At 54.7% G+C, this 16,222-nt stretch overlaps 3 protein-coding genes across 6 annotated transcripts; 2 read left to right on the forward strand and 1 right to left on the reverse strand.

Annotated features, from left to right (window-relative positions):
* Positions 1-537: 537 nt before the first annotated feature.
* LOC138225410 (zona pellucida sperm-binding protein 3-like) lies at positions 538-1,267 on the forward strand. The gene is made up of 3 exons (XM_069185530.1): positions 538-678; positions 879-979; positions 1,057-1,267. The coding sequence occupies exons 1-3, from the start codon at positions 565-567 to the stop codon at positions 1,265-1,267; spliced, it is 426 nt and encodes a 141-aa protein (XP_069041631.1). The 5' UTR covers positions 538-564.
* Positions 1,268-1,589: 322 nt separating this feature from the next.
* LOC138225331 (zona pellucida sperm-binding protein 3-like) lies at positions 1,590-2,937 on the forward strand. The gene is made up of 4 exons (XM_069185229.1): positions 1,590-1,730; positions 1,931-2,031; positions 2,109-2,182; positions 2,616-2,937. The coding sequence occupies exons 1-4, from the start codon at positions 1,617-1,619 to the stop codon at positions 2,825-2,827; spliced, it is 501 nt and encodes a 166-aa protein (XP_069041330.1). The 5' UTR covers positions 1,590-1,616; the 3' UTR covers positions 2,828-2,937.
* Positions 2,938-5,263: 2,326 nt separating this feature from the next.
* g6fl (g6f-like) lies at positions 5,264-16,164 on the reverse strand. 4 transcript variants are annotated; one of them, XM_069185222.1, is made up of 11 exons: positions 14,746-16,162; positions 12,879-13,217; positions 12,262-12,528; positions 11,894-11,929; positions 11,025-11,348; positions 9,530-9,775; positions 8,041-8,166; positions 7,515-7,582; positions 7,397-7,444; positions 6,632-6,675; positions 5,264-5,496 (listed from the first exon to the last, which is right to left on the reverse strand). In XM_069185222.1, the coding sequence occupies exons 1-11, from the start codon at positions 14,855-14,857 to the stop codon at positions 5,475-5,477; spliced, it is 1,632 nt and encodes a 543-aa protein (XP_069041323.1). In that variant the 5' UTR covers positions 14,858-16,162; the 3' UTR covers positions 5,264-5,474. The 4 variants fall into 4 exon arrangements, 2 of the variants coding, with proteins under 2 accessions (XP_069041323.1, XP_069041324.1); XM_069185223.1 differs by lacking the exon at positions 9,530-9,775 and having other exon boundaries at positions 14,746-16,163; XR_011183850.1 differs by lacking the exons at positions 5,264-5,496; positions 6,632-6,675; positions 7,397-7,444; positions 7,515-7,582 and having other exon boundaries at positions 8,078-8,166; positions 8,881-9,775; positions 14,746-14,949; positions 15,643-16,164.
* Positions 16,165-16,222: the final 58 nt, after the last annotated feature.

The following is a 16,222-nucleotide window of genomic DNA, read 5'->3' on the forward strand; positions in this document are numbered from 1 at the left end:
TGTGGTTGTACAGGTTAAGCTGTACAGTGGGACGTCAAGGGAGGGCAGTCATATAGATTAGGTCTTTCTATCGGTGGAGCAGCATGGTGTTAGAGTTCTGCTTCTCATCAGAGGGCCTGGGAAGAGTGTCGAGACTGAAGGGACCACAGGCAGAGCAAGCTCCTGGTGGATTGCAGAGGAAAACCTGCTTCAGACCTAACACTGGGACAAAGTGACACCATCCAGCAAGACACTTACCTAGAGCATAAGAATTCTGTCTAAATTGCGTGGAATTCCTCCCCTGAGGTCAGATACACACGGGAAAGTGTTCTGGAATCTGGAAGCAGATTCTAATGAGACGCCAAGAACAATCCGGGTCTCTGTGTGTAACTGATTGTGTTGATGGAGCGGTAGTGTGACCAGGTGTGTGGTAGCAGGTCCTGCCAGTATAAAAACCAAGTTTTTATACTCCCAGCCCCGTTTCCCCGTGATCGACAACTTGGGATACGGCCCCTTCTGGGAGGGGAGGTGGGCAGGAGCCCCGAGAGCCTGCAGGGGTTCATCCTTGTCCTTGTCCCCAGGTGCATGGTGGACAGCAAGGCAGATGGCTGCCTGTCCAGGTTTGTCCCCTCCAAGCAGAAGGATGTGCTCCGCTTCACGATTGATGCCTTCCTCTTCCAGAAGAAGCTGTCCAGGAAGGTACTGCCCTCTCAAAGGCTGCTCAGCCTTCCTGCTCCACTGATCCACGGTCTGCTTTCACATCCATGATCTAGATGTGAACCAGACTGTGGTGGCTGTAGTGCCTAGAGCTGCCAGCTTGACTTCACTGCTGGCAGAAGGTCCTTCTCTGTGCCTGTATTGGCCTTGATCCCTGAATGCTGTGACCTTCCCTCTTGCAGCATGAAGTGACTGAGCTGTACATGCACTGTGTCATGGCTGTGGCTCCTGCTAAAGCAACACCAGGGACCAAGTCCTGCACCTACAACAGGGAGGCTAAGAGGTACTTCTGCAAGGAGCCTGCTGAGGGTGCTCTGGGACATGCCAGGTGGAGGCCTCACCTGTCCTCCTCTCCTCCAGGTGGGAGGAGCTGTATGGTGACCATGAGGTCTGTACCTGCTGTGAGTCCAGGTGTGCTGGCAGCCAGGATGAAGGTGGGTCTGGTTCTTTACTTCCTTGTGGATCAGAGGGCCTGGGAAGAGTGTCGAGACTGAAGGGACCACAGGCAGAGCAAGCTCCTGGTGGATTGCAGAGGACAACCTGCTTCAGACCTAACACTGGGACAAAGTGACACCATCCAGCAAGACACTTACCTAGAGCATAAGAATTCTGTCTAAATTGCGTGGAATTCCTCCCCTGAGGTCAGATACACACGGGAAAGTGTTCTGGAATCTGGAAGCAGATTCTAATGAGACGCCAAGAACAATCCGGGTCTCTGTGTGTAACTGATTGTGTTGATGGAGCGGTAGTGTGACCAGGTGTGTGGTAGCAGGTCCTGCCAGTATAAAAACCAAGTTTTTATACTCCCAGCCCCGTTTCCCCGTGATCGACAACTTGGGATACGGCCCCTTCTGGGAGGGGAGGTGGGCAGGAGCCCCGAGAGCCTGCAGGGGTTCATCCTTGTCCTTGTCCCCAGGTGCATGGTGGACAGCAAGGCAGATGGCTGCCTGTCCAGGTTTGTCCCCTCCAAGCAGAAGGATGTGCTCCGCTTCACGATTGATGCCTTCCTCTTCCAGAAGAAGCTGTCCAGGAAGGTACTGCCCTCTCAAAGGCTGCTCAGCCTTCCTGCTCCACTGATCCACGGTCTGCTTTCACATCCATGATCTAGATGTGAACCAGACTGTGGTGGCTGTAGTGCCTAGAGCTGCCAGCTTGACTTCACTGCTGGCAGAAGGTCCTTCTCTGTGCCTGTATTGGCCTTGATCCCTGAATGCTGTGACCTTCCCTCTTGCAGCATGAAGTGACTGAGCTGTACATGCACTGTGTCATGGCTGTGGCTCCTGCTAAAGCAACACCAGGGACCAAGTCCTGCACCTACAACAGGGAGGCTAAGAGGTACTTCTGCAAGGAGCCTGCTGAGGGTGCTCTGGGACATGCCAGGTGGAGGCCTCACCTGTCCTCCTCTCCTCCAGGTGGGAGGAGCTGTATGGTGACCATGAGGTCTGTACCTGCTGTGAGTCCAGGTGTGCTGGCAGCCAGGATGAAGGTGGGTCTGGTTCTTTACTTCCTTGTGGATCAGAGGGCCTGGGAAGAGTGTCGAGACTGAAGGGACCACAGGCAGAGCAAGCTCCTGGTGGATTGCAGAGGAAAACCTGCTTCAGACCTAACACTGGGACAAAGTGACACCATCCAGCAAGACACTTACCTAGAGCATAAGAATTCTGTCTAAATTGCGTGGAATTCCTCCCCTGAGGTCAGATACACACGGGAAAGTGTTCTGGAATCTGGAAGCAGATTCTAATGAGACGCCAAGAACAATCCGGGTCTCTGTGTGTAACTGATTGTGTTGATGGAGCGGTAGTGTTTTGACAACTGAGGAATGATCCCATCCTGGGAAAAGGGGCTGTTTAGATGAGTAGCATCACTGTGGGTCTCCAGCTGCAGCAGATCCCTCACTGCTGGGTGCTGCTTGTCCACAGGTACCAGGAGCCTGGTGACCAGCAGTCGGGTGGCTGTGGCACCAGTAGAGGGTCCTCTGGGTGTGGAAGGTGACTGGACTGAGGATGAGGAGGGAGACCCTCAGGGCTCCAGTGAAGATGCTGAGAGCACCAGTGAGGATGTGGAGGGAGCAGAGGACCATGGAGGTTCTGGCCAGTGGAGAGGTAGGGTCTGGCAGGAGGAGCTCCTGTAGGGGTGGTGTCCTGCAGTGCAGCTGGATTGTTCTCCTTCTTCCTCCCCAGGTGCCTGAATGAAGGCTCCAGCCTGGCCCTTGTGACTCTCCTGCCTCCACTCCCCTTGTAATGGCAAAAATTTGAAGAATCTTTCAGTTGTTGCCCTTTTTTTCATGTGATCTAAGTGCTTAAGTTGCTCATGCGAGAAGATTGTCTGGGCAGTTTGATTACAGCACAGGGACTGAGAATTCTCGGACGTAGCCAGTGTCTGGGGTATCCTCTGTTGATGAAAAAGGAGCACATTTCGAGGGCTTGGTTCTCGAAGTCGATGTCGTCACTGCATGATCCTCGTAGCCTAGGGAACTGTGAAAAAGGAAGACAGTTTTTAGTGTGGTTGGGGTGAAATGAGCTGTACAGGAGGTAACTGTGTGAATCCATGGGTTTGTAATAAACTGAAGTGGACAGTCGGGGGTAGTTGACGGAGAAGTTGATGTCTAGAAACGGAAGAGTAGTGGAAGATATGTTAACCGTATATTTGAGGGACGGGTGGAAGTTGATGAAATGGTGCAGGAAGAACTCAAGCTGATCGTTGGAGCATGTGGCGGCACCGACGCAGTCATCAATATATCGTTTGTAGAGGTCAGGGACATAGCCAGTGTAGGAAGCGAAGAAGTGTTCTTCTACCCACGCCTTGCAGAATTGGTCCTTACACTGAACGCATTCTCTTTCAATAATCGTTTTTACCAACAGGTCAGTGGAGTTGCCATGGGCACCAGAATGGGACCCAGCTATGCCAATATTTTTGTCGGCTGGGTAGAAGAACGCTTCTTCGCTTCCTACACTGGCTATGTCCCTGACCTCTACCAACGATATATTGATGACTGCGTCGGTGCCGCCACATGCTCCAACGATCAGCTTGAGTTACAGCTCATTTCACCCCAACCACACTAAAAACTCTCTTCCTTTTTCAGAGTTCCTTAGGCTACGACGATCATGCAGCAACGACATCGACTTCGAGACCCAAGCCCTCGAAATGTGCTCCTTTTTCATCAACAGAGGATACCCCAGCAGTGTGATTGACAGGGCCCCTGCCCGAGCCAAAAACACCCCTCGGCATCTTGTACCTCCAGCAGCCTTATTCACTGGATCTCTCGCTGTAAATGCCCAGTTTCTCTCTACAGTGGAGAAACAGGAAGGAGACTCGGAGACCGCTTCAGGGAACACGTCAGGGCTGTGAAGATTAAAGATCTCTCCAAGCCCACTGTTTCTCATCTCACCTCTGACGGCCACGACCACTCTAATCTCTCCGTCTGTGTTCTCAAAGACGGTTTTCCCAACTCCTACATCAGAAAGACCACCGAAACCAAAATTATCCTGCAGCTAGGATCACACATTCTCCCTTCTCTTAACGACAGACTACTCTTCTTCTAAATTTTCTCCATTGATTGGAAGTTTCATTTCACACCTCCTGATTGGCCTCTCTGTCTGTCCCCTGCTCCCGCCTCTCACTCCTCCTCCCTCCCAGCCTTTGTTCTCCCACTACTGTACCTTTGCCTACTGCCCTGTCTCTCTCACACCTGAAGAAGGCTCCACGGCCGAAACGTTGTGTTCTCTTTCTTCTTTTTTTCAGCATGGAATAAACCTATTACTTGCACTTATGAGTAGCCAATCATGAGCTGAGCTTTTCCCTTCCTGTGTTCAAACCAGTGGTGCCAGGAGGTTCTGCTCTCCTATGTGCACTGTCTAGTATTTCCAGTTTAACTTCTTATATATGTCTACTATACAGCAAAGGTGTTTCTGCAGGAGTGCAAAATGATAAATTGTTGAAAATGTGGTAAAAATGTAAAGGGCAAAAACTCTTATATAGTGCCTTGTAATTCAGAGCATTTTCAAGGCTATGTAAACATAATTTACATGTATAACTTCTATATAAAAACAGTACAGTAAGATGTATATACAATAAAACCATGTATAAGTGATTTAGAAATTTTATTTAAAGCCTCATGAGATGAGTGATGGTTTTGGCCACAGAATATTAACTTCTATGTGCAATTGCAGTAACTGAACAGAGGGTGGCAGTGCAGGATAAGACAGTTATCCTACTTTTTCATGTTTCAAAACCCCTCTTACATTTCCATTCTGGGTGCCATCTGTGTGGAGTTTGCATGCCCTCCCCAGGTTTTTGGCTGCTCCTCGTTCCTCTGACCTTCAGGAATCTTTGGGCCTGTTGTATGTTCTGAGACTAAAATCCTGTCCAGGAAGTTCTCATCTTGCGAAGCATGGTAGTCTGTTTCACTCTTAACAGGAATAAGCGATTTTCTGGTGAGGGGAGGGTGATATTTTGCATTATGTTTCAAAATTTGCTTAAATTCACAGCTTAATTTCTTAACACCCAAACCTTTCTCGTTTACAACTCCAGTTGGGAAGATATTCCGAACAGACTGCGGCAGAAAGGATATTTCTTGGTGTGTTTATTGGAGAATTCATGTACAAGATCAACACAGCAGACCCACAATATAGCCCAGCTTGGAGGAGGTACCATTTCAATAGCTGCCACTTTGTCAGAATCTGTCCTTCTGCATTGGTCTTTAACCCCTAAAACACAATCACATTATATTTATAGTCATGATGACCTAAGGTGGTCCTTTTTCAAACTCTGCCTTTGTGTCACTGATGACATTCTTCATATCTGAAAAACAAATTGTTGAATAATGTTATACAGTATAGTGTCATTGTGGTACATACTAGTATCATTATGACATAGTGATTAAAAGACAGCACTGCGATTAGCGTGATACAGAATAGTCACAGTGGGATACTGCACACTGAAGGTGTGGTACGCCGCGATAGCATAATACAGAATAGTCACAGTGGGATACTGCACACTGAAGGTGTGGTACGCTGCAATGATAGAGGGCAGAGGGTGGAGGAGTGGAGGAGGCTGCTCCATATTCTCAGGACATGTGCAGTACAGCTGACGCAACAGTAGGACAGACAAGACCACCCAGTGCAGACATTACATTACACAATAGTACGTAATAAACGGCGCTAGCGTGTCCAGTCAATTAAACAACCAGAATAATTAATACATTGAAGAGAACAAAATGTGGTGCTGAACAAAAACACAGGGTAGACCAAGTCAAAAGAGCAGAACACTGATGTGCCTTGTCTGAGGCACTGCAGTTAGCTGTTGAGGAGGCAGGAGTGCTTCCCAGAGCTCGGGGGGAGAGCTGTTTGTTGCTGGGGGTTTCAAGCTTTTCTGCCTTTATTTCCAATCAAATTGATCTTCCAATCCCTGAATACGCCTGCACAGTCAGTCCTAGCTATACTGTTCACAACGCTGAAGACCTGAATCGTCCGCTAGTTGCACAGTCTCTTTAGATGCACGTGTACTGTGTTACGTGTGGCAGCCCGGGCTCCTGCACGATAGATCAGGCCTGAGTGCGACAGTGGGTGGAGTGAATCTCGCTGACTGATCGAGGGTGAAGAGCACGGTGAGGGAGGAAGAGGCTGAGATGCTGTGCTGGCGGGGGTCGCAGCCCCCTGACAGGGTGTGGTGTGAGGAACTTGTGTTCTAGGCTCTGTGCTGGAGACAGAGGGGGGCCCCCGAGCTGGAGGCAGAGGGTCTGCCCAACACGGGACCGGTGCCGCCTCTCGCCCCCGTGCAGTGCAGGCGTCACGGGGGAAATGAGACGGAGCTCTGCAGCCAGGAGTCGCGGAGCGGACCGGAGCAGGTGGGGGAGGGGGGAGACGGGCGAGCGAGGGTCCCGAAGGGAGAGGAGACCGTCAGCGGAGAAAGGCCGCGCAGCGCTGCTCGCTGGTACCTTTCCAGCTCCTTGTACACATCCTGGCCATCGGGATTCAGCTCCTGCGGGGAAGAGCAGACGCACAGAGGGAGGGGTCAGTGTCCTCTGGAAGCCTGGACCGCCTGTCCAGTGTGAGCCTCTTGTGTGTGTGTTTGTGTGCCTGCCTGAGTTTGTGTGTCTGCAGGAGTGTTTGTGTGTCTGCGTGGGTTTGTGTGTCTGCAGGAGTGTTTGTGTGTCTGCGTGAGTTTGTGTCTGCAGGAGTGTTTGTGTGTCTGCGTGAGTTTGTGTCTGCAGGAGTGTTTGTGTGTCTGCAGGAGTGTTTGTGTGCCTGCCTGAGTTTGTGTGTCTGCAGGAGTGTTTGTGTGCCTGCCTGAGTTTGTGTGTCTGCAGGAGTGTTTGTGTGTCTGCGTGGGTTTGTGTGTCTGCAGGAGTGTTTGTGTGTCTGCGTGAGTTTGTGTCTGCAGGAGTGTTTGTGTGTCTGTGTGAGTTTGTGTCTGCAGGAGTGTTTGTGTGTCTGCAGGAGTGTTTGTGTGTCTGCGTGAGTTTGTGTCTGCAGGAGTGTTTGTGTGTCTGCAGGAGTGTTTGTGTGTCTGCGTGAGTTTGTGTCTGCAGGAGTGTTTGTGTATCTGCAGGAGTGTTTGTGTGTTAGTGTGTTTGTGTGTCTGCAGGAGTGTTCATGCGTTAGTGTGTGTCTGCGTGAGTTTGTGTGTCTGCAGGAGTGTTTGTGCATTAGTGTGTGTTTGTGCGTCTGCAGGAGTGCCTGTGTGGGTCAAGGAGACTCACCATGTACACCGCAGTCGGAGGAACAAACTCCCCACGCTGGTCCCAGTCCTGCAGAGAGAGAGGGGTGAGTACAGGCTCAGCTCTTCCTGCAGGGGAGGAGCCACAGAGGCAGAGTTACCTTCCTCAGGTCATCTGGGTTCTCATACAGGTTCTCCCCCTCCACAGCACAAGGAGGCTCTTCCCTCGCTTAGAGAGACAGAGACAGAGCAGCGTGAGTGAAAATAATCCACAGAACAGAACAGACACCCTGACTGGACACTCCAGTACATTAACACTGCACTGAGAGAGAGAGGGGTTAATACAGACACACTGACTGGACACTCCAGTACATGAACACTGCACTGAGAGAGAGAGGGGTTAATACAGACACACTGACTGGACACTCCAGTACATTAACACTGCACTGAGAGAGAGAGGGGTTAATACAGACACACTGACTGGACACTCCAGTACATGAACACTGCACTGAGAGAGAGAGGGGTTAATACAGACACCCTGACTGGACACTCCAGTACATTAACACTGCACTGAGAGAGAGAGGGGTTCATACAGACACACTGACTGGACACTCCAGTACATTAACACTGCACTGAGAGAGAGAGGGGTTAATACAGACACACAGACAGATAGAAATGGAGGCTCACCAGTGTGCTGTTGACAGATTCCTCTTTTCCACAGCACCACGGCGGCAGCCAGGGCCAACAACAGGGAGAGGACCCCAGCAACAGCGAGGGCTGGGTAGACGGAGGACGAATACAGGCTGGAGTCTCCTGACAGACAAAGAGAGGGACTGTCTGAGCAGGATTCACGCAGTCCCTCTGCCAGAGAGAGACGTTTTCTCGCCCACTTGCATGTGTTGTGTTGTCCTGTAGCCAGAGGTGCAGTAGGCTGATTCACTCATGAAGGAGCTGGCGGTGGATGGTTACAAGGCGATACGCTAGTGCAGCAGGCAGTGTGGCGCCACAGTAGTCAGGATTTGCCTCTCTGCTCTGGGGAACTGTCTGGGTGGAGTTTGCATGTTCTCGTCTTACACATGGGGTTCCTCTGGGGGCTCCAGTTTCCTCCCACAGTCCAGAGACATGCTGGTGGCTAATTGTTTTCTGGGATATCTGGGCCTGGTGTGAGTATGTGTGTTTGTGTCTCACCCCAGCCTCACCCCAGCTCTCACCCCAGCTGGTCCTACAGCTCTCACCCTAGACTCATCCCAGCTGGTCCTACAGCTCTCACCCTAGACTCACCCCAGCTCTCACCCCAGCTGGTCCTACAGCTCTCACCCTAGACTCATCCCAGCTGGTCCTACAGCTCTCACCCTAGACTCACCCCAGCTCTCACCCCAGCTGGTCCTACAGCTCTCACCCTAGACTCACCCCAGCTCTCACCCCAGCTGGTCCTACAGCTCTCACCCTAGACTCATCCCAGCTGGTCCTACAGCTCTCACCCTAGACTCACCCCAGCTGGTCCTACAGCTCTCACCCTAGACTCACCCCAGCTGGCTCTCTGGGAAGCCCTGCTTCCTCACAGTCCTGCCAGCCTGCCTGTCTCCTCCCTGGGCTCCGTGCCCCTCAGCCTGCCTGGGGCTCTGCGCTGCAGTGACAGTGCACGAACAGCCCACAGTGGTTTTCACCCAGTCCTCCTCCCTGCTGGCCGCCCTCGGACAGCTTCCAGCACGCACACGAGGGCCGTCCCAGCGCGCGCTGGCTCGTGCTTCTCCACTGGGAGGCGCCAGGAAAAAGTAGTTTCCCTGGAAGCTGGGAGTAACGTCAGCCAAGCTCTTTGGGCAGAGAGCCCTCCCGAGTGAGAACGCCCCCAGCAACAGACTCCTTTAGCGCTGCGAGACCTCTGCCTCTGCTCTTCGCGCACATGAAGACCCGGTAGCATATTCCCCGTCCTCAAGAACGCAGAGCTCCCAAAAGAGCTGCACATTAACGTCACTGTCGTCCCCCACCTGTCCGTCTTCAAAACTCTCAGTCCCTCTCGGCGGTGCAGCGAGCGAGGCGTCTCTGTGGTCTGTGGGGCGGCGCTGGGGCGCAGCGCGACAGCCCCGGTGACCCGAGAGAGGACGGAAAACAACCTCTCGCCGAGGAGGCCCGGGCTGGGAGCGGGCGGCGCGGCGGCGTAGTTCTGGGCGCTCACCAGCAGGGGGCGGCGGCGGCGGCGGCAGGGCGTACACGGCGGCGTGTGTCCGGCCATCCTTCAGCTCGAGGCAGCAGCTGTAGTTGCCCGGCCGGTGCCGCGGGACCTCCGCGCTGACCTGGCCCGGGGCGGTGGAGCTGCCGTTCAGCGGGGAGCTCTGGGAGGTCCAGTAGGCCCGGCGCACAGGGGGGCGCTCCCTGTACAGGCAGGACAGAAGCAGGCCCTGGCCAGAGGGCTGGCCCGACACTGGGGGGCAGAGGGAACACTTGTGTCACAAGGTGGCCTCCGAGTCCAGTTCCTGGTGATCCTCTGAGTAGCTCTCCGATCAAACTGTTTCCACATCCTCTCTTAATGAGGGCTCATACTGCCTCCTGCTCTAGGATGGACCTCCACAGGCCCTACACCCCTCTGCTTCTGGCCAGTTTCCTTTCTCTCCCCAACTCGTGATATTGTTTGTTCTTCGAAGCATGGCTCTCATGCCTGTGCAGCCTTCCAGATAAGTGCGCTCTGCTACAACGACTCTTGAAATTCCTACTGTCCCCTTTGAAATGACACCAGGAGGGGTTGTGGAAGGCTGCAGTCCCCCCTGAGCAGGCGGGTGGGGCGCTGGCTCTGTGGCTCAGGATCTGCGCCTGTGGCCGGAAGGTTGCCGGTTCAAATCCTGCGGCCGGCAGAGGAATCCTACTCTGTTGGGCCCCTGAGCAAGGCCCTTCACCCCAGCTGCCCCAGGGGCGCTATATAAATGGCTGACCCTGCGCTCTGACCCCCAGCTTCTCTCCCTGTCTGTGTGTCTCTTGGAGAGCGAGCTGGGGTCTGCGAAAAGACAAATTCCTCATGCAAGAAACTGTATCTGGCCAATAAAGTGATCTTCTCTTCTCTAAGTTGTGCCCATACTAAGGTTGTGCTCAGTCAGGAGGCTGAGATAAGAGAGGGAGTTGAAGTAGGGAGCTGCGTCAGCATGTGGGGGGGCTGCAAAGGAACAAGTACAGGTTTATTCCAGGCTGAAAACGCCTGAAGAAGAAGCTCCCCAGCCGAAACGTTCTGTTCCTCTGCTTCTCTTTTCAGCCTGGAATAGACCTGCTGTACCGAGGCCCCAACGAGCTCCCAATCCTACTGGGCTAGGGAGGAGCAAACTCAGTTGATCTGGCAGCCCAGTATGTGATCTCCTGTCCCAGCCTGAGGAACAGTGAGTCTGTCTCCCAATGATGCTCCAGCCGCCTACGGTATATGTCAATATTTTATCATATGTCTTTGTTGTAAATGTCTGTAATATGTCTGTAGATTTTATTTTACTTCTATTTTTTTTTCGTTCCATGTTAATTTTATTATTTTTATTTGCTTTGGCAACGCTGATTGTACCCATCGGTCATGCTAATAAAGCACCTTGAATTGAATTGAATTGAACGTCGGCGCCCTCTAGTGGCGCCAGCTGGAAGGGCAGGTGGCGGGTGACGCGAGCGAGGGGCGGCGCGTCTCGGATTGCTACAGTCCGTACCGTGAACCACGGTGAGGCTCAGGCTCTTCTGGTAGGCCGACTCGTCCAGGAACACCTCGCAGGTGTACCGGCCGGCGTCTCCCGGCTTGGGGGTCAAGAGGAAGGAGTAGTTGCCGCTCCGGAAGGGGTCAGGGTGGGCCAGGCGCAGGCGTGCCGGCCGCCTGTTCTCCGTGCTCTGCCGCCAGCGGTCGAACAGGAAGACCAGCTGGGTCTTCCGAGAGTCCGGGAGACGCCAGCGCAGCTGGAAGTAATCCGCCCCCGGGCTCCAGAGACAGGGCAGGGAGAGGGGAGAGAGAGAGGAGCTTACCAGGGACTGGGAGAGACCTGAGAGAGAGAGGGGTTCATACAGACACACTGACTGGACACTCCAGTACATTAACACTGCACTGAGAGAGAGAGGGGTTCATACAGACACACTGACTGGACACTCCAGTACATTAACACTGCACTGAGAGAGAGAGGGGTTAATACAGACACACTGACTGGACACTCCAGTACATTAGCGCTGCCCTGAGAGAGAGAGGGGTTCATACAGACACACTGACTGGACACTCCAGTACATTAACACTGCACTGAGAGAGAGGGGTTAATACAGACACACTGACTGGACACTCCAGTACATTAACACTGCACTGAGAGAGAGAGGGGTTAATACAGACACACTGACTGGACACTCCAGTACATTAACACTGCACTGAGAGAGAGGGGTTAATACAGACACACTGACTGGACACTCCGGTACATTAACACTGCACTGAGAGAGAGGGGTTAATACAGACACACTGACTGGACACTCCAGTCCAGACTGAGAACAATATGACAGCTGGAGTCAGAGGGAGTGTTGTGCCGAGAGAGAAGGGGTCACTCACCGTGAGAGACATTGGTGAAGGGGTCTTGTGTGCTGTCTGAAAGAAGAGCAGACAGAGAGAGGTCAGAGGTCTTCATGGCCTGATGCCACAACGTCATCGACGGGTTTCTTCACCCCAACACTGCCCCCCGCGTAGCCCCCTGTCTTGTCCTGGGGGTGATCCTGGAGGTGGTCGGGGCACCGTGGGAAAGACCCCAGCTCACCCCAACTCATCTGAAACGTGGGGGTCCCGGCTTGTACTGCCCCTGGAGCAGCGAGACCGAGGGGGTCCGACACCGTCGGCTCCTGCTTGAATTCCGTGCCTTCCGACAGGAAATCCACACGTTTTACTGGACGTTTTGGGGTCCCCCTGGCTGCTCCCCCTCTCACCTCTCAGGACGACGGCGTGGCTGAAGAGGAACCGGGGCCGTCCACACGGGCCCTGGGGCAGAACCTGGCACGTGTAGTTGCCCTGGTCCGCCGGGCCGAAGCGGGGCACCTTGGACAGGACCCCCCCCGAGGGGAGGGTCTCCCTGGGCAGGGGCACCCCCTGGGGGGAAAACCAGGACACGCCCCCCCGCCAGTCCTCCGCGGACACTCGGGCCAGCAGGCGCGCCGTCCCGCCCGCGGGCACAGGGCTGGGCGGACCGACGGACACTGGGACAGGGAGCAGAGAGAGGGGTCAGGGGTCAACACGTCAGGAGCAAGAGGGAAACTTCATTCACAGGGAGACGGTCAACAGTCAGACTGACCGGGGGGACAGACTCACAGAGAGACGGTCACCTGTCAGACTGACCGGCGGGACAGACACACAGGGGGACAGACGCACAGTGAGACGGTCACCTGTCAGACTGACCGGGGGGACAGAAGCACAGGGAGACAGACGCACAGAGAGACAGTCACCTGTCAGACTGACCTGCGGGACAGACACACAGGGGGACGGTCACCTGTCAGACTGACCGGCGGGACAGACACACAGGGGGACAGACACACAGAGAGACGCTCACCTGTCAGAATGACCAGGAGAACTATGTGCCGTTTCGGTTTCATTTCCCCCTCCTTCGTGTCCACCTCACACAGGTACTGTCCGCTGTCCTGCTGCCTGGCCCTGAACGCCAGCGACAGGTCTCCGGAGCTCGGGAAGCTCGGGTCGGCCAGACGCTGCTCCAGCTTCCGCGCCCCGCCCCAGAACTCCTGCTTGTGATTGGCTGACAGCACCAGGCTCCAGGAGTCCCAGCCCGCGGGCTGCCAGTGCCAGTGCACGGTCCTGTTGCCCAGCTGGGCGGAGCAGGGCAAGGTCACCGGGGCACCAGCCTGGCCCACCACACTGTCGTCCCAGTCCGAGCCTGAAGACAAGCACAGTGACCCTCAGCGCAGTGACCCTCAGCTCACTGACACACAGCGCAGTGACCCTCAGCGCAGTGACCCTCAGCGCAGTGACCCTCAGCGCAGTGACACACAGCACAGTGACCCTCAGCGCAGTGACACACAGCGCAGTGACCCTCAGCGCAGTGACACACAGCGCAGTGACACACAGCGCAGTGACCCTCAGCGCAGTGACACACAGCGCAGTGACACACAGCACAGTGACCCTCAGCGCAGTGACACACAGCGCAGTGACCCTCAGCGCAGTGACACACAGCGCAGTGACACACAGCGCAGTGACCCTCAGCGCAGTGACACACAGCGCAGTGCCCCTTAGCACAGTGACACACAGCGCAGTGACACACAGCACAGTGACCCTCAGCGCAGTGACACACAGCGCAGTGACCCTCAGCGTAGTGACACACAGCGCAGTGACACACAGCGCAGTGACACACAGCACAGTGACCCTCAGCGCAGTGACCCTCAGCTCACTGACACACAGCGCAGTGACACACAGCACAGTGACCCTCAGCGCAGTGACACACAGCGCAGTGCCCCTTAGCACAGTGACACACAGCGCAGTGACCCTCAGCGCAGTGACACACAGCGCAGTGACACACAGCGCAGTGACCCTCAGCGCAGTGACACACAGCGCAGTGACACACAGCACAGTGACCCTCAGCGCAGTGACCCTCAGCTCACTGACACACAGCGCAGTGACACACAGCACAGTGACCCTCAGCGCAGTGACACACAGCACAGTGACCCTCAGCGCAGTGACACACAGCACAGTGACCCTCAGCTCACTGACACACAGCGCAGTGACCCTCAGCTCACTGACACACAGCGCAGTGACACACAGCGCAGTGACACACAGCACAGTGACCCTCAGCTCACTGACACACAGCGCAGTGACCCTCAGCACAGTGACCCTCAGCTCACTGACACACAGCGCAGTGACACACAGCGCAGTGACCCTCAGCTCACTGACACACAGCGCAGTGACCCTCAGCACAGTGACCCTCAGCTCACTGACACACAGCGCAGTGACACACAGCACAGTGACCCTCACCTCACTGACCCTCAGCGCAGTGACCCTTAGAAAACTAGAAAACATTGTACAACAACACAACAGCACACTGTACAACAGCATGGCACAACCCTGTACAACAGCACAACAAACTCCTGCACAACAGCACAGAGACACACTATACAACAGCACAACAACACCCTATACAACAGCATAGTGACACCCTGTACAACAGCACAACACAATCCAGCACAACAGCACAGTGTTCGAAAACATTGTACAACAACACAACAGCACACTGTACAGCAGCACAGTGACACACAGCACAGTGACACACACAGCACACTGCTCGAAAACACTGTACAACAGCACGGCAACACACTGTATACCACAACGTGAATACCCCTGTACAACAGCACAGCAACACAATGTGCTGTCAACAGCACCCTGCCCGCCCGCCGAGCGGAGAGAGCCTCTACCTTTCCCAGCGACGGGGCCGCTGAGGAGCAGAAGAGCACAGGCCACAGCCAGAGGGAGAGAGGCGAGGATGGATGGACCGGGGCCGGAGGGAGCTGGACAGTGGACGTCCATCGGGGCTCAGGGTGCTCGGCTCGTCCTGCGTGCAGCCCGGGACCGACACTGCCCATAGAGCCTCCCGGAATAACTCCGTGTCCGCTGGCCTCCTGTGGGTACAGATTGTCCTTCCTGCTTCCTCCTGCCGGACGGCTGTCCGTCTGGGAGCCCCGATAACCCCAGCACCGCCCTGCCCTGCCCACGGGCGCGCAGGGACACTGTGTGTGTGTGTGTGTGTGTGTGTGTGTGTGTGTGTGTGTGAGGGCGCAGCTCGAGTCGCCCAGATCATCCCTGGACTGTGAGAGATAGTGGGTAGGTTTTGGGAGTGGGTAAAGATATCTCCAAGTAGGCAGTTGGGAACATAAGGGAGCAGGTGAGATCATTTTACAGTACTGGTGATGTTTTTGACGATTCCAGAATATTCGGGAACAGAGCAGATCATTTTATAACACTGCGAACTCTGAGGATCATTTCCCAGACTGTGAGAGCAGCTCAGCTCCTTTTCCTGCGTTCCGTAACACAGCAAACTGTGGGATCATTTCAGTGCATCTGGGGGTATCTGGGGACTCTGACCACAGGTGGACGTGTCCTGTGTGGGCTCTGTCAGATTTCTGTCAGGGCAGAGAGACAGGTCACCCTGGACAGCTGGGGTCACTGGCCAGCTCGGGTCACTGGGCATTGAGACAGCTCTGTATTGGTATAAAATGCTTTGAGCTTCAGCCCGCTGAACCTCGTCATGTCTGAACTGCATTTGCTCTCTCGCTCTGCTGTGAGGGGAACGAGCCCGGCGCATCTTATCTCACTCAACGCCCTGCATCCTGCTGTTTCCCCTGCCCGTCACAGACTCTTCCTCTGGTGTCAGACTCTTCCTCCTGGTGTCAGACTCTTCCTCCTGGTGCCTCAGACTCTTCCTCTGGTGTCAGACTCTTCCTCCTGGTGCCTCAGACTCTCGCCCCTCGATGTACAGGGTGTACGGGCTGCGCTGTGCGGCGCTGAGCCCTTAAGCCTCAGGCAGCTGCAGGAGCTCCCTAGCTCTCTCCAGACATTTCCCTCTCTGCTGTCCCGCGAGTACGGTCCCCGATTCCTCCTCTCTCCCCTGTCCTGGCCGCCCCAGGCGTGTCCGGGGCCGCAGTGGCGTGTACTGGCCACCAGGTGTCACCCACGCACTGTCTAATACGCAATGTCCCTGACGGGCCTCGCGGTGTTTTCCCGTCGCCTGGCAACGGACGGCCGGGTCACGCACGGAGACCCTCCAGGGTGACCCCTGCCGGCGACAGCGCGCGTCAGCACCTCCTCACCTCAGACCAGCGGAACCAGAAAGTAATAATAATAATAATAATAATAATAATAATAATAATAATAATAATGTACAGCGCTTTGAGT

This window comes from Lepisosteus oculatus, chromosome 27, assembly GCF_040954835.1.
Source record: "Lepisosteus oculatus isolate fLepOcu1 chromosome 27, fLepOcu1.hap2, whole genome shotgun sequence".
NCBI lineage: Eukaryota > Metazoa > Chordata > Actinopteri > Semionotiformes > Lepisosteidae > Lepisosteus > Lepisosteus oculatus.

Excerpts from the sequence above, each read along its gene's own strand:
- LOC138225410 (XM_069185530.1), top strand. The coding sequence starts at position 565 with ATGGTGGACAGCAAGGCAGATGGCTGCCTGTCCAGGTTTGTCCCCTCC. Across the intron at positions 679-878 it reads AGAAGAAGCTGTCCAGGAAG|CATGAAGTGACTGAGCTGTA; the intron begins GTACTGCCCTCT and ends TCCCTCTTGCAG. Across the intron at positions 980-1,056 it reads TACAACAGGGAGGCTAAGAG|GTGGGAGGAGCTGTATGGTG; the intron begins GTACTTCTGCAA and ends CCTCTCCTCCAG.
- LOC138225331 (XM_069185229.1), top strand. The coding sequence starts at position 1,617 with ATGGTGGACAGCAAGGCAGATGGCTGCCTGTCCAGGTTTGTCCCCTCC. Across the intron at positions 1,731-1,930 it reads AGAAGAAGCTGTCCAGGAAG|CATGAAGTGACTGAGCTGTA; the intron begins GTACTGCCCTCT and ends TCCCTCTTGCAG. Across the intron at positions 2,183-2,615 it reads TGCTGGCAGCCAGGATGAAG|GTACCAGGAGCCTGGTGACC; the intron begins GTGGGTCTGGTT and ends GCTTGTCCACAG.
- g6fl (XM_069185222.1), bottom strand. The coding sequence starts at position 14,857 with ATGGACGTCCACTGTCCAGCTCCCTCCGGCCCCGGTCCATCCATCCTC. Across the intron at positions 9,776-11,024 it reads GAGCCTCACCGTGGTTCACG|TGTCGGGCCAGCCCTCTGGC; the intron begins GTACGGACTGTA and ends TCTGCCCCCCAG. Across the intron at positions 8,167-9,529 it reads GCCGCCGCCGCCCCCTGCTG|GAGACTCCAGCCTGTATTCG; the intron begins GTGAGCGCCCAG and ends TTTGTCTGTCAG.